We start from the raw sequence: 19,980 nt of genomic DNA, 5'->3' as shown, positions 1-19,980 counted from the left end.
ATGTTCTTGGACGGTTGAGGACAATCTGTGTCTGGGCCACACGCCCCCACCTCCGACCCGCACTCCCCCAGGGCTCAGAGAGCCTGGAGCACCCCTCGCAGGGGTCTGGGAGCTGAAGCCAGCAAAGGACTGGGCAGAAGAGAGGCCATAAGGGAGAATCCTGGGGCCCAAAGCCAGCCTTGGCTCCTGTGGTGAGGCCCCGGGCCTCCAGCTCCTGAGTGAGCTCCAAGTCCAGGGCCGTTGCCCACCCAGACTGTGTCCTTCAGCTGTTCTCTTCTCTCCACCCTGGAACTCTCCTGACCCGATAAACAGCCCTTCATAGACTCCGCAGCCCACTAGCAGCAGTTCCAACGTGCCAAACGCTCCCTCCCAGGGACCAACGCCCCCATGAGGGAGGTCGTGACTATGAGGGATGGCCAGGGGCACCCCAGAGGAGCCTCTCAGGAGTGAGTGTGCTTCGAGCCCCCACCTGAGTCTCACTGCAGGGGCCCCAAATATGTATCCCTGACCCCCACTGCAGTCTGGGAGCTGAGGCCTGGACTCATCACTGCTGACAGTGGGCAGGCCTCAGGAGTTCTGAGTTGGTACCCCAGGTTCCTGCAGGTGCAAAGCGAGTGGCAGATGAGTTGGGACCTGAGTTCTCAGCAGATGCTCCAGCAGTAAAGAGTTTGAGGAGGGGCATGGTGCACTGTCCCATCCCTGTCGTCAAGCCCGTCTCTGTGCATCTCTGCCCCGGTGATGTGGAAGATGAAGATGGCTGGTGCCCCTTTCCAGGGCATGCTCCAGAAGCTCCCTCTGAACCACTGGCTGGGGTCCCAACAGGCGTGTCACATGAGGCATGCAGACCATCTTTTCTGTCCTCTTCTTGAGAAAAATACAAAAGAGTCCTGGCTGTGGGATGCACAGGGAGGGCGGCAGCATGAGGCTGACTCCTTCCCCTCTGGCAGTATTGCTGCTTGATGGGTTCCAGGACCGGGGACTGGGGTGGGGGGTGGGGGATGGGGAAGAAGCCAGAGCACTGGAGTGAAAATGCCAGGATACATCCATGAGTTAAGACCTCCCTGATTCACTGGGTTCATGGTGGAATTTGACTCCTCTCCTTGCTCCCATCCGTCCGTTCTTCCTCCTTTAATTTCTTCCTCCAGTCTTTCCCATCTGACGTGGGCTCACAGTGGGGTGACTTGAGGGTCCCCCTCTGAGTTTGTACTTTGGGAGCTGGCAGGCAGGGCCGTGACCGCGCTGTCCTCCATGGTACGTGGGGAATGTGGGTCTGGAGCTCACCAACCGGCCAGGTCTTGCCTCGGCGAGCACAGGGCCTGAGTTACTTTTATTTACTATTGTGAACTGTGAAGAAAAGAACAGTTGTGGTAGAACAGCGCTCAGAGCCTGGTTTCCCACCCCCTGCTTAGAGTTCTGGCGGTTGGGTTTCCGAGGGGGTTCAGGAGTGATGTGTTTGGGGGTCTTGGTGGAGTGGAACCTCACGAGAACTGGGGGGCTGGCTCAGAGCAGGGCATGAGACCCCAGATATAAAACCATTCATTCTTGAACTGTTTATTTATTTACTTATTTTGAGTTTGGGGCCACACCCGGCAATGCTCAGGGGTTACTCCAGGCTCTGGACTCTCTACCCGGTGGTGCTCAAGGGGCCACAGGGAGGGCTGGGGATTGAACCCTGGTCAGTAGAAGGCAAGTGCCCCCCTGCTGTACTATAGTTTCAGCTCCTAGTCTTGAATTCTTTTTTTTTTTTTTTGGTATTTGGGTCACACCCGGCGATGCACAGGGGTTACTCCTGGCTCATGCACACAGGAATTACTCCTAGCAGTGCTCGGGGGACCATATGGGATGCTGGGATTCGAACCCGGGTCGGCCGTGTGCAAGGCAAACACCCTACCCGCTGTGCTATTGCTCCAGCCCCCTAGTCTTGAATTCTTTATTTTCCACTCAACGACTTTGTTTGCTGGTTTGTGTTCAGTGGCAGCAACACCAGGCATCAGTAGACCAAGGAGGCAATAGGAGGGGGATCACTTGTATTCTGAACCTGTGTGTGATGGTGACAAACCTATGTAAGCAGAACCCTTCCCTCTGTCCACGGCCAAGGTTGCCCCTGACTCACCGTGGACGTGGACACCCAGGCTTTTTTATTTCAAGTGAACACTCCAAATTCTAGACCAGGGGCTGGAGAGTACAGTGGGCAAAGTGCTTGCCTTGCATGCAGCCAACCCAGGTTCAATCCTCAACACCATACATGGTCCCTGGAGCCTGCACCAGGTGTGATTCCTGAGCTCAGAATCAGGAGTGACCCCCACCAAAAAAAATTCTAGACCAGCACCTCCCAAACTGTTTTTCTCCTTTTTTCCTTTTGGGAGGAGCCCCCAGCCCCAGCAGTGCTCGAGGGGCCCCAGGGACTGCACCCACAACCCTTGGCTTGACTCTGTGGGTTCTAGGATATATGATTCTATGTTTGGGTCTATCAATGTGGTGCTGTTTGGGGGGTCACCAGGGTTATACCTGGTGGTGTTATAAGGATCATGCAGTTCCTAGGATTGAAATCAGGGCCTGTGCATGCAGGTGTGCAAGCTGGCCCTTTGAGCCTCTTCTAGGTGCTAGTAGTGACAGGGCTGGGTGGCTTAATAAAATGCAGGCTCCGGAGCAGGAACGAGGTTCTGTGCTTCTGACAATTTCCCACTGCCAGCAACCACCTTGGCTGGCCTGTGAGGGAGGGATGGAGCCAGCTGAGGCGGGAGGTACAGAGGTGCTGAAGGCTGGAGGGTAAGCATGAAGAGGGGTAGCCTGCTGAGAGATCAAAGGGCTCTGCTTGGTTCAACCCACCACCCAAGGGTGCTCCCACCCACCCCAGCATCACCAGGCGAACTTCTGAACACCAGGCTAGGAGGAGCCTGGGAGCATGGCCAGGTGTGGTCTGGCCAAAGTCAACAAATAGGAACCAGGACCTAGATTCTCTCAGGGGCCACAGGCTTGGAGTCTCCAGAACGCTGAGCCCTATATCAAGCAAACTGGCTCCTCCGCACCGTGGGGCTGGGACTCACCTGTCAGGTTGACAGTCACCGCCACGATGATGATGACAATCCCCATGACGATGAAGGTGATGCTGAGCAGCCGGGCCAGGCGGCCCAGCCTCCGGGCCCCATCCAGGTCCCCCTGCTGCACGCTGCTTCGAGACTGCAGAGAGAGGGGGCACGGAGCTCAGGGAATCCGGCCTTGGCACTCCTGGGGACCCTCTTCCCAGGGCCCCCGCAACATACCAGCTCTCCTCTGCAGCCCACCTTCCAGAAGTCCCCTTGGGGGGCTGGAAAGAAGGGGCCAGGACTCTAGTGGCTCAAACCACTTGGAGGGTCCCCTAGCCCCCCTGCCTCTCACTGATGAGGCACTTCCTCTCAGGATGGTACAGTGGGTGGTACAGGAAAACCCAGGGCTTGAGACGGTGAATGAGGTCAGGAGAGGGAGGCCAGGCTACTGGCGACCCCTGCCTCAGCTCCCGAGTCTGTCCCTGAGGTTTTTCCTCTGGCCTCAAAGATCCTACCTCCCATAAACATCACATCCGCATTCAAGCAAGTCCACTTCTGGGGTCACCCCAGAAAGACAGATGGGGAATTTGTGGGGTTTGACCAGGAAGACTGAGGCACATGTGGAGCCAGGCCCAGAAGCCCAGAGCCCTCTTCGGTGCTTTGCTCACAGAGAGATTGTTTGTTAGAGGTGCACAGGGTGGGGGTCCAGCTACAATCCAGGGTTCTGCCTTGCAAAGCCTGTGTTCTGCCATTTGAGTCCAGAGCAGCCCCTCTTAGTTCTGTTTAATACAGTGAAATCAGGAGTGTGAGGGTACAGACAAATAGGATCCTGAGAGGGTCTGGGGATGGTTTAATCAAAGGTATGTCCCCCCAGTAATAAATTTTTTGTTTGTTTGGCATTACTGGGCAGCTGCTTTCAAGGCCTCAAATACTTATTTCCTGACCTTTCTCTCTTTGGGTATAGGGGTTCCCGGGTGGTGTGTAGGAACCTCAAGGGGGTCCCACTGGTGATTCTCAGCCAACCGGGCTGGCAGCTCAAGGCAAGGCCAGAGGATGTGATGTTGTTGGGCCCTGTGAAATGGGGGACTACTCGGCCACCCCAGCAATGTTTGGGACATCCAGGGCCTCCACCTGGTGATGCTCAAGGGACCATGTGGGGACCGGGAATCAGACCCCAGCCTAGCATGTGCCCTCACTGCTGTACTATTTCCCAGCCTCTTGTTGCATTATTTCATTCAATAATTAAGTACCTCCACAATGACGGTGATGATGCCAGTGATGAGAACCACAGGAAGGAAGATCAAGCCTGGATTTTGTGCCCAGCATTGCATTTAGAATTTTGTTTTAATAGCTTTGGTTGGGGGGGGGGCACACCTGGCATTGTTCAGTGCTTTCTCTTGACTCTGTGCTGAGGAAACACATCTGACAGTGCTCGGGGGATCATATCCGGTGCCAGGAAGCACAGCAGGGAAGCTGCTGCAGGCACATGCAAGGCAGATGCCTTCACCTCAGTACTATCTCTCTAGTCCCCCAACATCTGTACTGACATGAGCTCATTGAGCCTCACAACCATCCTTCAAGCATTGGTAGTGTGGTCCAATTATTCTTTGTTAGGAGGCCACACTTGTGGTGTTTGGGGGTCCACAAGGGACCATGTGCTGCTGGGATCAACTACAGTCAATCCAGGTCAACTACAGGCAAGATACGTCTCTTAAGCCCTGGACAATCTCTCTGGCCCTGAGTTCCGAGAAGTGAACTGTCACTCTCTCAAGCCCCACCCTTCATCTTCACCTTTCCCAATTTTCACCAGCTCCCCACCTGCACCTTGGGCATAGTTGTGCCAAGGCCACTCACCTGGGACAGTGGGAGGTGACTCTCATCTTGCCCTACACCTTAGCTTCCTATTTCCCAGATATGCCCTTGGCCTCGGCTTTTCTGCCCATGTGCCCGACCCTGGTCATTGACAGCAGCTTACACACCTCCCTCTGGACCACCCACCTCCACCCACTAGTTTGTTTCTCTCCAAGAGCATTCCATTCAATTCTCCTCTCAAGTTCTTTGCACTGATCTTACTTGGTGGTGCCACCTGTCCCTGAAGCCCAGATAGCAGCTTCCAAGAATCTTCTTCCCCGACTCCCATCCCCAGCATCCAACTCTGGTCTCTGTCCTACTCTCCACCCCAATCTTTCACCCCACAGATATGTCTGCCAAAGGCAGCAGTGTGAGGGATGGTCCCGCCTACAGGCCGGTGGGGGACGCTGGCCAACTGTGGGCAGTATTGCAAAGAAGCAGCTGATCCCAAGAGAACTCTGAGAAGAGAGGTAAGTTGGGGACTCTTTCCTGGAGAATGGACATTTGGATTGAGCTAAGAAGAGTGAGCAAAAATAAAATAGAATGTTTTTGTTTTTCCAAAAAGGAAGCTGAAGATTCCAGATAGAGAGAACAGCGTGTGCAAAAGCCCTGGGGGAGACACTGCAGAGCAAATATGTAGATATTCAATAAATCGTTGTTAACTGAAGGCGGGATTGGACCAAGCCCAGTGTGGCTGGAGTGGAGAGAAGGAAGCCAGGCAAATGGGCAGAGCCAGACCAGGCAGAGCTCTTTGACCTCAAATCAACCATAGTCCTTATCACAGAAGCACTGGGAGCCAATGACAATGTGAGGCTGGGCCAAGGACCGGTCTGATTGGATAAAGTTTTCCCCGAAGCCCCTCTGGGCAGAGCACAGGTTCAGAGAGAAGGTGGGAAGTTGGGAGCTGATGCCAGAGTTCAGTGAGGTGATAGAGGTTAGGCAAACTGCTTACTCCTGGTGTCTGCCCAGGCTCCCTCGCTGCTGGCTGCAGAACCACAAAGGAACCCAGGCGAGCTCTGCATTTCCCAATTTTATTGACTGCCTGGCCCAGCAGATATGAGCTATTCAGACAGGAGCACCAACAGTCACATGTCTTTGCTTAGGTCATTTCTCAGGCCACTCCCCACCAGAAGCACATATCCAAATCCTCTACAATGCCACCTGCTCTGTGAAAGCCACCAAGATGCCACCCTCTTCACTGGACTTAGGATCATCCCTAACAATAGGGATCCTGGATTAGGGATCCTTGAACATTTACCTTGTGCCAGCAACTATGTCATAGGCTGGCCATCCATTACAGTAACTCATCCCTCTATCACTTCTACGAGGCAGGGCTAACTATCAGCCTACTTTGAAGATGACAGAGCTGGAACTGAAAGCATCCAGCAGGCATGGTGAGAGGATCAATGAGAGAAATAAGGGCAGAGGGAGAAGGCAGATCAAGGCCATCACATAGTGAAGTCTGAACTTTGGCCTGTGGGCACTGGGGAGGCAAAGAATGATGCTCAGTGGGACATCATCAGATTTGCATTTTAGGAACCATCTTCCAGAGTAGAGGGAGGGTGGGGGCAGTGGTGGGTCTGGAGAAAACACTGAATTAAGTAAGAGATTGAGGGAAAAGTTTTGGTTGGGGAAGTTATGAAGACAGAATCCACAGAGCTGGGAGACAGCTCAAAAGGCTGTCTTTTTGACATGCTTTGCCCACAGGAGCCCCAAGTTTGATGCCTGAAATCACATGGTCCCCTGAACCACATGTGACCCTTCCCCGAAAGAGATAGAGTGTGTGTGAGAGAGAGACAGACAGACAGACAGAGAGTTCAGAAAATTCAAATTCTCTGAATGATGATCAAATTATTGAATAAGAAATGGCCCAATTAGGGTGACAGATCAAATGTAGAAGGACATTCCTGGAACAGCTCCTGGGTTTCTGGTTTGGGAGGGGGACCCGTGAAAGGGCCCTTCCTCAAGATGAGAAGAACAGGCATGTTCTGTGTTGGAGGCGCCTGGGTGCTGTGAACATGTAGGTGCATTTGGATCCACAGGTCTAGAGCTCAGGCGTTATCAGCATGGGGATGGCAGCTGAAGCTCGGGTAGTGCATGAGGGTGTCCAGGGGGACAATTTTGGTGGCATAAGAGGAGCAAGAATAGGAATATGAATCACACAGAGCAGCCAAGGGGAGGGGAAGGCTGGGGAGAGGACTGCAAGAGAGACTGAGGTGGGACAAGTGGCAACAGAGGCTCCAAGAAGCAAAGCTTTGAGAAAGGAGAGGCCACTGGTCTTGGCGCCTGGTTACACCTGAGGAGTCTGACAACTCCAGGCAACAAGAGGAGTGGGATGATGCTGAAACGCTCAGCAGCACGAGGGCAATGGAGTGGTCCATGGGTGAGTGGAAGACAGGAAGGCTAGGTCACTAGTGGAGACAGCACTGGACAGGGGTGGGGCCCAAGGGAACAGAGAGAGAGAGGGGGGGGGAGGGAGGGAGAGAGGAAGAGAGAGAGGGAGGAGGGAGGTAGCATAGGGGTGGGGGTGGGGGTTGAGAAGACCCAGAAGTGATTGGGGTCACAATGATCCCAGACAATGGAGAGAGGCTGAGGTCTGGTCTTGAGCACAGATATGAATCCTGGACACCTGACAAACTGTGGGCGCTTGGGCACTCATGTCTCAACAGGTCTCTGGGAATCTGGGCTGGAAGCTGTTAATGGTCAGGCCTCTGGACCTCAAGGTTCAAATGTCTGAAAACTATGAGTTTCAATGGGCCCATGCCATCGGGTGAGGGGAAAGAGAAGGTGAACCTGGCTTCAGGAGGCTCTGCGTGGGCCCAGCCACTCCTAAGCTTCCATCCTCCTCTGATAATAGTACTGGCTCCCCTGGGGATTAAATGAGATAATACAAGGAAGGACATGGCCTGGCCCTGGCAAAAGCAAGTGGTCTATATATTTTGTAATAAAATATTTTTGTTAAGAATCCCTTTCCTTCATTGAGTCTGACAAAAGCGAAAAACCATGACCATTACCCCTGGCAGAGGAAAGAGAGCCTGTCTCAAAAGGAAAACCTATTTAATGGGTATCTTGGTGAAATTCCCAGTAGGACTCCTTCCACTTTCAGAAATTTCAGAAATGGACCAGTTAGGGTGTTAATTAAATATGTGATCCTCGAATATCCTATAACCTACCACTCCTTTTTCTCTTTCTCTCCTCTTCCTAGCTCCCCACAGCTAGTCCAACCATGATGGTAGTAGCGCAAGGAGAATGTGGGGGAGTCTCCTGGTATCTGTCCCCAGGGAGCTCACACTTCCTCCATCCTCACCTTTGACCCCAGTCTCACCTGCACACACCACTCGAGAGGAACAAAGCCTCGTTTTAGGGCTCTTTCCTACAAATCCCCTCTCCAGATGAGAATCTTTTTTTTTTTTTTTTTTTTTTTTTTTGCTTTTTGGGTCACACCCGGCGATGCACAGGGGTTACTCCTGGTTCTACACTCAGGAATTACTCCTGAGTGTAGAGCGGTGCTCAGGGGACCATATGGGATGCTGGGATTCGAACCTGGGTCGGCCGCGTGCAAGGTAAACGCCCTACCCGCTGTGCTATCGCTCCAGCCCTCCAGATGAGAATCTTAACATCTTTTCTCTTCAGCCCTCTCTGGACCTCTCCACCTTCAAAGACAGTCAGGCCTGACTCCTGATCCTCTGCCTCTCTGAGCCGTCCTCAGCTCTGTCCCTGCTTCTCCAGCTCCCGTCATACTGTCCTGGTTCACGCCCGCGGGGTCTCAGCTGGAGACCGGGCAGCCTCTCACTGGGCCCTGCTCCTGCCTCGTGTCATCCAGTCTCCCTGACTTTGAAGTGGAGGCGCGTCTGAGTTGTGCTCAGCGGCCCAAGGCCAGTCCTGAGTCATTTGGCAACCTCAGCTGGACAGAGCTTGGTGGGTCTCCAAGGCTTCGGTGGTGCTTGGAGATTGTGTGGTATCAGGGATCAAACTCCAGGCCTCCTGCTTCAAGGCACACACCCCAGAGCTCTAAGCTATCTCCCCAGCCTGCATCCAACCGCTTAATCAAGATGAAGTTTTGAAAATCCGAGCTTGCTCACAGGACACCCCATAAAAAATGTATTGTTACACCTGGTGTTTTTGCACATGCTGATTCTGCTGGAACCTTTTTTCACTACTGGATGCCTCAATAGCCTCTCCTCATCCTTCAAGGAGCCTTTCCTGTGAATGTCCCTTCAGGCAGTGTTCCCACAGGCAATGTCCAGGGCTCCCTCTGTTTCTTGGACTGATCTCTTCTTTTCTTTTTTTATTTTTTCTCCTCTTTTCTTTTTTGTTTTTGGGCCACACCTGCTATTGCTCAGGGTTTCTTCTGGCTCTGTGCTCAGGGATCACTCTCAGCCAGTTCAAGAGACTACATAGGATGTCAGGGATCCAACCTAAGTTGGCTGCAGGCAAGGCAAGTGCCTTACCTATTGGACTATCAATCCAGGTCCCCCATTAAAAAAATAATAAAGAGGAGAACAGGAATTGGAAACATTCCAGATTCATGCCATGCAGGCACCCCGAGCATCACCAGGTATAACCCTAGAGACCCCCAAACACCACTGGTGTGACCCTGGTGTTCCCCAGCACTAGAGGATCTGGGCAACACTGCATCCTTGGCCAAAAGACACCAGCCTAGTTGGCCAAGAATTACCAGGAGTAGCCCCTGAGCAGAGCTTGAGAACTGTCCCCTCCCCACAAAAAAATAGTATTCAGTTAATTAATTTATTAGAAGAGAGAGAAATTAATGAAAGGATAATTTTCTCTGTGTTTGTTTGTGTTGGGGGTGTCAGGGATCCAGGGTGGGTCTCACAAGTACTGGGCATGCACTTGACCACTGGGCCACATCCTTGGCCCTGGAGTCTGTTGTTTTGTTTTATTTGTGAAGTAAGACAGTTTTTATTAAAACTTAGGGGAGATAAAGAGAGGAATAAGTGTTCAAGAGAGACCAGGGGCTTCTCCAGAGTGGAAAATGTCAGCAGATACACAGAGAGAAGCAAGTATTTAAGGAAGAACATGAATTTGAAGCGCAAACCAAAGCGTATGTCTTTTAGCCATGGAACGTAGTGCAATGGTCAACTTTATAAATTTGTGAACAAAATAAAGGGCCCCCAGGAAGGATGTCTGGCATCTGGGTCTGGCCCCATCCCCTAAACCAGGCCACCTCCTGCTCCTTGCCTGTCAGCCCAGGCCACGGAGCTCAGACCTTCAATACCAAGTCAAAAGGAGGCCACAGGGCAGGTGGGGCAACACATAACAGTTTCAGTGATTTCTACAATGTTCTGCTAAAGAAACCCTGAGGCTGCCTCAAATTATGTCCCCAAAGCTTCTCCTCGAATGTAATCCTGGAACACGGGTGATGGACATAGGGGGGTTTGTTTTGGTTTGGTTTAGGGGCCACACCTGGCAGTGCTCCTGGCTCTTTGCTCAGGGATCACATCTGGTGGGGCTCAGGGGACCATATGGGGTGTCAGAGATTGAACCCTGGTTGGCCATGTGCAAGGCAAGCACCCAACCTGCTATACTACTGCTCTCGCCCCCAAGATACAGGTTTAAGAGGAGTTTCACTTCCTAGAGAAATCTTGGTGCAGTGACAGTTGAGAGCATGGAGAGAAATGCATTCTGGCTGTGGGGAGGGCAGGGTGGAAAGTAGGGACAAGACAAGCAATCCTGGTGCTGAGAGACAGTACAGGGTTAAGGTGCTTGCCTTGCATGTGGCCAGCTCTGCTTGGATCCCCGCATTGCCGAATTGCACGGGGCCACTCTTTGCCACATCTCAAAAAAAAAAAAATTCCTTTGCCATCACACTAAGCCCAGTCTTTGTCCTTCATTCTCAGAGCCATCATTTTTATGTGTCCCAGTCACCCAAGAGCCACTGTTGATGGGGCCACGCAGGGCCCACAGGTGGGACAGACAGGTTGATGTCAGCAAATCTCTCAGTTCCTACCATCAGGCGTGCTGCAGGGCAAACCACACAGTTAGCCCACAAATCTGCATTTTATCCTCAGGAAAATACAAAAAAGAGAGTCACTGAGTGAGGAGCGTGTGTCTCAGCTCTGCCCACCAAGTCCCTCCCTCCCAGGGAATGGGGAACAGAAAGTGCAGTGAACTACATGGCTCTATGCACACATTCAAGAATGTGCCCCACCTGGGCTTCCCTGGTTGCCAGGAGGCGGCTGGTGCAACAGGCGAGTGTCGTCCATGGCCCCTTCTCCCTGGCACCCGTAGGAGTTCCCTTCAGGGGTCCACTCCCACAGCTGCATCCCACCCTTCTCAGCCCCCACATGGTTCCTCCGCTGAACTCTCCACTGCTACCCCCTCTCCCATCTCCCCATCTTTGCATACACCCGCTCAGTCACCATTGCCAGCATCTTCTGTGATCCTGGTCCTGCCGTTCATGGCCACTCTGTCATTGGAACTGGTCCCACCCAGGACCAAAGCCATACGGCTATGCAGACTGGTCACAACTAGCCTGTGGTCCCCTGCTCAGCTGTCTGTCCCTATTCCACTCCCTGCCCTGTCCCCACAGGCCCTGGTTCTCAGCAGATGACCTGGCCCTCGGGCGCTGGCGGGGAGAGCGGCCGTACTGCAGGAAGCAGCTGCGTTTCCCAGGAGAATGTGCCTCTCCTATCCTCAGCCTCTGCTCCAGGCTCCTGGGCAAAGACCTTCCTCTGCCCTTCCGCAGGGATCTCACCTTGCTCCCCACTTTGTGCCTCTACCTCTCCACTACCAGGACTACCCAAGGTGTGTGAACAGCCAGGTCCAGATCTCCCGCATCCTTCTGAGCCTGATGTCTCTGCTGCCTCCGGCTCCTCCTTCAAACTCACTCTTTCAGTTTTCTCTTAAGTGTAAGTTATGGGTTACTTACACTTTTTCTAATTTTCTTCCCACTTCTAGGAATATTCTTTCGAAAACTCTTCTGTCCATTTCCATCTCACCACCTCTTCAGATGGTGTGGGGCCCCAGAGATCTCTCTGAGATGTATAGGGGTTACCCCAGCAGAGTTGGGGAAGGACCATATCCTGTGATGCCCAGCCCAGGAATGTGGGCCTGAGGGCTTGGTACACAGGCTTGGTGACGCAGTGCTGCTGCGGCCAGGGGGACAAGAGGATCTCAGGGCTATATTAAAAGGTTCTTGGGAAATATGAGGGGGGTGTTCAGAAGGGGTGTCAGGATTATACCTGGCATGCACATGAGCTGAGCAGTGCTACGATTAAATTCAGGGCTCACACATCCCAGGAAAGAACTCTACCATTTGAGCAAAACTACCATTAAACCTAGCTGTCTAGCTGTCCTCCCATTGTTCATCGATTTGCTTGAGTGGGCACCAGTAACGTCTCCATTGTGAGACTTTTTGTTACTGTTTTTGGCATATCAAATGCGACACAAGTAGCTTGCCAGGCTCTGGTAGCTTGCCAGGCTCTCCAAGAGGGATGGAGGAATCAAACCCAGGTCAGCCGCTTGCAAGGCAAACATCCCACCCGCTGTGCTATCGACCCGCCAGGAGTAATTCCTGAGTGCAAAGCCAGGAGTAACCTCTGAGCATGGCTGGGTGTGACCCAAAAAGCAAAAAAAATAAATAAATAAAATAAAATATGAGCCACTTCCTGCCTATGCCTAATTCAGAGCACGTGTCCCTGATGCTCCTCCTGCCTGTCCAACAGATTACATTTAAGCCCTCTGCTCCCCCAGAGCTTAGCATAGAGCCTGGGTCCCCCAAAGGAGAGTCCAGCCTCCTCCCCTGCTCAGCCCCACCACACAAGCCACTTGCTATTCAAGTGAGCGGTCCCCTGAATGCTGAGCAGTCTCTGTTCTCAGCTCCTAGGAGGTTTCCACAAGCTTGGCTGCCCTTTGCCCTGGCTCCAAGTCTAGACACCCCCTCTCTTGCCTCACCCTAAAATGGTCCTTTCTTCCAAATGCCCAGCTCAGAGGGGGCTCTCCAGCCCCTGCTCTCACCCAGATTCATCCACCAAAGTGGAAACCAAATTGTACCTCTCTGGTTCCAAACCACATGCTGTCTTCCACACAGCATGGGCCTGGCAGGAAAGCATCCTTCCGGTCTCCATGGCAGGCACAGAGCACTTAGACAAGTATCTGGAAAAGTCAGATCCACAAAGGCAGAAAGAAGATGGGCGCTCTCTTGGGCCTGGGAAGGGTGGAGGCGGGGAAAGGGGCAGAAACTGTCCTAAGGTTGACTGTGGCTGTGGTCATATTTCTCTGTGAGTTTACTAATACACACAGGGTCCTACACTTCAGCTAGAAGATTTGTAACATCTACATAACAAAACTCAGGGGTGGAGCAATAATACAGGAGGTAGGACATTTGCCTTGCATGTGGTAAACCTGGGATTCCTGGCATCCCGTACGGTCCCCTAATCCAGCCAAGGGTGACCCTCGAGCACAGAGCCAGTAGTAAGCCCTGAGCATTGTGGGTGTGGCCCCCAAACAAAATAATTAAAAAAATTATTCTGGGGAGACCCTCTGCTCGTAAAGACTATGAACCAAGAGGTCTTCTAACCCATTTTGGCACCCAGAGCAGCTTCTTACAGAAATGCATCTAGACTGTGAACTGAACTAAAATATCAGGAATCCAAAACCGCGACAGCTCCTAGAATCTTCATTCTCAGCAATGAAAAGAAAGTATTAAATGATGCCTTTTCAGCAGGCCTGATTGTTGGGGGAAAATTCCAAACAATAATAGTGAGTTCTCTATTGAAATATTGAATGTATTCAAAGTATGGAGAATAAAATGAAGATCATTAGCTACTTAGGTGGGGGCTGGGTGGGAGGGGGGTATATTGGGGTTCTTGGTGGTGGAACATGTGCACTGGTGAAGGGATGAGGGTTCAATCATTGTCTGACTGAAACTTAAACCTGAAATCTTTGTATTTTTTTTCTCACGGTGATTCGATATAATAAAATTTTAAAAAATTAAAAAAATTTAAAAAAACTTAAAAAAATTATTCTGGGTTGGAGAGATGGCTCACTGGGCTGAGTGTGTGTTTGGCATGTGGGAGACCCAGGTTTGACCCCCAGCATCACATGGTCCACTGAACACCACCAGGAGTGACCCCAAAACACCCTTGGGTATAATCTCAAAAAACAAACAAAAAACCCATTGAAGTCAACATGGTTTCCCCGCCCTGCTAGCCACTCATCGCCATGGACCGTCATAGAGTACAGCACTTCCGGCTGCAGGGGGTGCCACGCCTCCACATAGCCAGCTGTCCCTGCAAACAGCTCTCTGCCCTGGGGGATTTGGGGACAGCCAACCTGCAGAGGACAAGGCTGAGTGGCTTGCCCAAGACCACACCTCGGGGCTCTGTCCGGTAGGGGCACTGGGGACCATGTGTTGTGCACATATGTTGACAAGTCTCTCCCTGTGGGCCTGCAGGCTCATGGGAACTGGGAGTGGGTCTGCTTTAGCACCCTCTCCCCTGCCCAGGGCCCACTGACTGTTGAGTCCAACTCAGGACCCTCAGAGTGTCCGGGGGAGGGGGGGCGGGTCAGAGGCTCAGTATTGCTTCCACAATGCAGGTCCCCGCAGCTTGGGCCCTCCTGGCCCGCAGGAGCCAGTTTCTAGCAACTATTTCCCTGGGGGCCCTGCTGAGTTTTCCCTCCAAGCCCGTCTCTCCTGCTGGGACCTCTCTTGGTAACCAAGAGGGTGGCCCTGCCCAGAGCCACTGCAGGCACCCCTGGGGCTGGTTCTGCTCCCAGCCAAGTACCCCCAAGCATGTGGGAGGCCCTCCCTGGCTATGTGTCCCCTGCCAAACCCCCAGACTCGGGGACTCCCTGGCATCCCCTGACTTCCTGGGGCCAGGGATGGGAGCTAGTGGGGGATGGGCCCCAGGAGTGGATGGAGAGGTGGGAGGAAGCTGCACATCCTGGGGCAGTCGGGGTGACCACCACTCCCGGGGACTCAGATGACTCAGCTGCTGAGTTGCTCCAGAGGAAAGCCATGGAGTGTCCCTGCTCTGGTCTGGCCAGCCAGGCCCGCCACCAGCCTGCTGCCTCTCGGCCCACTCTGAAAATCACCGCCAGTCTCTGTTTCTGTCTTGTCTCTGTCTCTGTCTGTCTCTCTCCTCTCTCTCTTTTTCCTTCTTTCTCCTCTCTCTTCTTTCTCATTCTCTGCTCTCTTCTCTGTCTCCTCTTCCCTCTCCTCTTCTCTCTCCCTTCTCCCTCTGTCTCTTTCTCTGTCTCTGTCTGTCTCTCCTTCCTGGGCCTCAGAAGTCACCTGCCCACATCCGCACCATTTGTGGCTCTCTGGAAGAGGCTCCAAGCCACTCTCCTGGTTGGAGAAGACCTAAGACAATTCTCCCACCCCCCACAGAGCAAGAGTGGGGAGTAACGCCCCACACCCGGCTCCTCCTGGCCAGGCTGACAGTGCCCTCTGCTCCATGAGGCTCAGAACACCCCCACCCAGAAGACAGATGCTGAAATCATCCCGTGAGCCCAAGGAAGCTGCAATGAGAGCCCCCGCCCCCTCTGAGGCTCAGCATGCAAACTCTTCACTCCTCCTGTGTCCCCAGGGAGCCGGGGTGGGGGCGGGGGGGGGGCTTTCCTTGCTGGGAAAGGCTGGGCTGCTCTTGGAAACCAGGACTGGCAAGGCTGCTGGAGTGTCTGAGAGGGCCCCTGGGGGACAGGGCAGGGGGCTGGGTCCCCTCCTGAGAACTCAGGCCCTGGGACCTCATGCCAGCTGCAACCTCAGCTAATACACAGAGTCACTCGGGAATGATTTCTCCGGACCATCCTTCCCCCCCACCCCACACACACACCCCATGAGGCAAGATCCCAACTTCATGGTGCAGAATTGAGCCCCTAATTTTCCCCCAGAGGAGAGATAGGCAGTCAGGCCAAGATGCCAGGAGAGAGAGCCAGGCTGGCCAGCCCCCTGCGCCCCGACTGCACAAGGATCAGCAAGGGAGGCCCTCCATCCCGCACCCGCTCATTCCTCCACTTATTTGGCAGAGGACCCAGTGGCCAGTGCCCCGAGCCCCCTGGAGGCCAGGGCAGCACTCACCATGATGGAAAAGATGAGGGGGATGAGATTGAGGGGCCAGACGGGGCAGAAGCAGGAGGCGATGGCCAGGATGAGGTAATCTTTCGGGACTTCTCTGTCCTGAGCATCAGAGGCAGACGCAAGGGAGGATGCCCGCCGCGAGCTGACCCGGGACAGCGAGCGGGACAAGGAGCGGGACAGCGGGGCGTCCGTGTGGCTCTCGGGGACCGCCTTGAAGGGCAGCCCATGGCCGTTCTCGAGGTCCAGCGTCCCCGAGAGGGACTTGGACAACTTCAGCGGCTTGTCGTCCTGGAGCTCCACCTTAGTGAGGAGCTTCTCCATCTCCGGTAGGTCCAGGGGAGACACGGCGGGGGCCGGCTCCTGCTCTGGAGGAAACTGAGGCTGCCCGGGATCGGCCATGCCGGGCTGGACCTTGGGCTCCTCCAACTCCAGGCTGGGATGAGGGGCTCCGGGGGGCCCTCAGCACACCATTCCTCGGGCCAGACCGGGAGAGTGCCCAGCACAGAGGGCAGCGGTCTCTCCCCCGGGGGTGGAGGGCCGGCTGGGGAGTGGCGAGGTGGACGCTGCCAGGCCAGCTGACTTCGATGCTGCTGCGCCTCGCCTGCTGCTCCCGCGGAGCTCAGGGAACCCGCGAGCCTTCCGCTCAGTTCAAGTTTGAGGTCAACTTTGTTGGCGCTGCTGACAGCAGCGATGGGCGGGGAAGCGGCAGGGAGCGCCAAGAGCCCAGCAGCCGCTCCTCTCCCCAGGCTCCACCGAGCAGGCAGGCGGCCGTGTGCGCGCGCGTGTGGCTGCGTGCGCGCTCCGCCTCCCGCCCTCCTCAGAGATGCTTTTCCTTCTCAACTCCTCTCTCCCCAGAGAACCACCCAGCCTAGCCCAGCCCAGCAGGACTAGGTCTCACTTTGATTGTTTGTTTGTTTGGGGGCCACACCCAAGCTTATTCCTGCATTCAGGCATCACTCTTGGCAGAGTGAGGCAAACCTAACCGGTGGCGGGACTCGAACCCCGTCTGCTGCGTGCTATAGCTACAACCCCAGGACTCACTTCTGAGTCCTGCCGCCACACCCAGGATGGCTCTTCAAGCTGGGAGTCTGGGTCCCAAAGTTTGGAAAATAGGGTCCTCTTGCTTTTTTTCCTCCTGGAGCAGCCTTCTGCCTCTTCTTCTCTGGGGTAACACTGGGCCCTGGTCTCAAACCTCCAGGTTCACATCCTGACCCTGATTTCCATCTCCCAGACATGTTCCTGGCAGAGCCGGCTCCAGGAGAGAAGGGGACACATGAGCATGTGAGAGGCCCGGCCCAGTCCCGATCCTCAGACCAGGTTTCGGAGCAGTTTTCCAAGGGCTGGAAGAGGGAGAAGCTCAGGAGGGGAGTCCGCCCAATCAGCTTCTCCGGGGTGCCAAAGAGCAGCTCCCACAGGCATTCTCTGGAGCAGAGCCTCCCTGGAGGGCCTGGTGCCAGCGGGGTGTCTGCCCCATTCTTGCCCTCTCTTCTCTTAGGAAGTTCCTGCTCTGTTTCTCCTCCTCCCTTCGCTGCATCTCCTTCTGTATCCACATTCTCACACCTAAGGGTGACTGCCATCACCAGGCGTGTGTGGTCTCAAGGAGGGTGCAGGAAGCGGTTTCCAACCCTAGGATTGGGTCCGGAGGAAGCACCTGCCTCGCCAGCGTAGGATCGTGAGTTCAAATCTCCAGAGAGTCGTATGAATCGGGTGTGATCCTGGCAGCTCTTCCCTCTGCCGTCCTCAGCGCTGAGAGTGAGTGAGCTCCAGACGCACTGCTGCCAAGTGTGTGTGAGCCACAAAAGGGGGATGTGATCCCAGCGAGGACCCCAACTGAAAAAAGTGCCAACTGGACCAGGGAGATAGTACAGTGAGCAGGGCACTTGCCTTGCAGATGGCCAACCTGGATTTGCTCCCCAGCCCTACCCCTGGTAAGTCCTCTGAGCTCAACAGGAGTCATGCCTGAGCACAGCTGAGTATAGCCCCAAAACAAGGTGAACAACCTCAGCAAGCACCAAGGCCCAGCATCCCAGCACCACAACCTGACACACAACCCCCAGGAAGAACAGCAGATGAGCCATGTAAGCGCCAGTGAGACGGATGTACAGCCCCTACTCACCACAATGTCAACAACAATGATGGGGGTGGAGGGAATAATAATAATAATTGAATACTGTGTAAATGCCATGAAACCCTAGAGTCATGCCTAATGGGAGGGTGTGGAAGTAAAATATTAGATATGAAAGATATGAAAGACAGGGTTCCAGAGCTTGTGGAGCTCAGTTCCTTTGCTCCTCTAGGTCAGAAAGCCAAGGCCATAAATCAGACCCTCCTCACAGTCGCCTGTCTGGCACAATCCCAGCTGCCCACTGGAGGCCAGGGAGCCGCTCTGCTACTTTGGGGTTTGGGATAGATTGGATTTGGGCTTTGGGTTGTGCTTCTAACTGGTTTCAGAAACGCTGTTTCCAATAAGGATGGGGAGGAGGGGAAAGAGGGGGAAGAAAGGAGGAGGGAAAAGGGAAGAAGGGGCAGAGTGAGGGGAGGGATAGAGGGAAAGGAGGGGGGAGAGGAAGTGAAGAGAGAAAGAGATGGAGTAAGAGAGGAGGGGAGGGGAGAAGGGGTGACAGGGGTGGAGGAGGGGAAGAGGCGGAGAGTGGACAGCTGGCAGCCCAGGGCAGGAAGGACAGTGGCAAGCCACAGGATCAGGTCTCAGAGGCAGCCTGGGGAGCTGAAAGGCACATGGAGGTAAAGACAGTTTCAAATATTATGGTTTGGGGCAAATGTTTCCAATTTAACAAATTGGACGATATTCCACTAAACATTATAGGATGCTCAGAAGAGGACAGTCAATATCACTCACAGCCCCCAGGGGTCCTGGAAAGGTGCTCACCTACTCAGGCTGGAATGGGGCGGCGGGTAAGCCAGGTCCACAGATTTGGACCCTTTTTTAATCTGTGAGCACCCTGCAGAGGGTGGCTAACGGGGTGTTAGAGCTGCTGGACTCGAAATCAGTACTCCACCTGGACAGACGCCTGTGTCGCACCTGGGAGGGTTCCAACAGCCTAGCTACTTCCAGAGCCTTCTGCTAAAGCTGACCCTGAGCCCTGAGACAGGCTGGTGCAAACTGAAGAGTAAAACACAGCAGATTTACAATGGCACAAAAGGAATGGCCTCATCAGTCTCTGCATATTGATTACATATTTAAGTTATAATACTCCAGAGTACTACACAAAGCAAAGTAATACACAAAACATTCTAATCAACATCACCTTTGTCTTTTCACTTTTTGTTTTGGGGCCACGCCCAGCAGTGCTCAGGACTTATTCCTAGCTCTGCACTCAGGGATCACTCCTGGTGGACTCAGGGGACTATATGTGCCCTATCATCTGTACTATCTGTACTATATCTCAGCACCAACTTGCTTTTCTTCTTCTTCTTCTTCTTCTTCTTCTTCTTCTTCTTCTTCTTCTTCTTCTTCTTCTTCTTCTTCTTCTTCTTCTTCTTCTTCTTCTTCTTCTTCTTCTTCTTCTTCTTCTTCTTCTTCTTCTTCTTCTTCTTCTTCTTCTTCTTCTTCTTCTTCTTCTTCTTCTTCTTCTTCTTCTTCTTCTTCTTCTTCTTCTTCTTCTTCTTCTTCTTCTTCATCTTCTTCTTCTTCTTCTTCTTCTCCCCCTCCCCTCCTCCTTCTCCTCCTCCTACTACTTCTCCTCCTCCTCCTCCTGCTCCCCTCCCTCCCCCTCCCCTCCTCCTCCTCCTTCTCTTCCTCCTCCTCCTCCTCCTCCTCCTTTGGGCTTTTGGGCCACACTTGGTGATGCTCAGGGGTTAATCCTGACTCCACACTGAGGAATCGCTCCTGCTGAAGCTCAGGGACCATATGAGATGCTGGAGATTGAACCCTGGTCAGCCACAGGCAAGGTAAGCACCCTACCCATTGCACTATCTCTCCAGCCCTGCATTTTATTTATATTAAATGGTATAATGAACCTGACATCAATGTGCCCTTTTGACTTAATAAAGATTCAAAGAGAAAAGAAAAAATCAAGGTGACCCTGGTTACAGGGTTGC

The 19,980-nt window shown here is 53.5% G+C and overlaps 1 protein-coding gene across 1 annotated transcript; it reads right to left on the bottom strand.

Annotated features, from left to right (window-relative positions):
• Positions 1 to 1,042: 1,042 nt before the first annotated feature.
• Positions 1,043 to 16,639, bottom strand: TRARG1 (trafficking regulator of GLUT4 (SLC2A4) 1). Its single transcript, XM_055133788.1, has 3 exons — positions 15,922 to 16,639; positions 3,048 to 3,180; positions 1,043 to 1,344 (listed from the first exon to the last, which is right to left on the bottom strand). The coding sequence occupies exons 1-3, from the start codon at positions 16,318 to 16,320 to the stop codon at positions 1,328 to 1,330; spliced, it is 549 nt and encodes a 182-aa protein (XP_054989763.1). The 5' UTR covers positions 16,321 to 16,639; the 3' UTR covers positions 1,043 to 1,327.
• Positions 16,640 to 19,980: the final 3,341 nt, after the last annotated feature.

Source organism: Sorex araneus, chromosome 3, assembly GCF_027595985.1.
Source record: "Sorex araneus isolate mSorAra2 chromosome 3, mSorAra2.pri, whole genome shotgun sequence".
Classification (NCBI taxonomy): domain Eukaryota; kingdom Metazoa; phylum Chordata; class Mammalia; order Eulipotyphla; family Soricidae; genus Sorex; species Sorex araneus.
The sequence above is the reverse complement of the archived record's forward strand: the minus strand, read 5'-3'. Positions and strand labels throughout refer to the sequence as shown.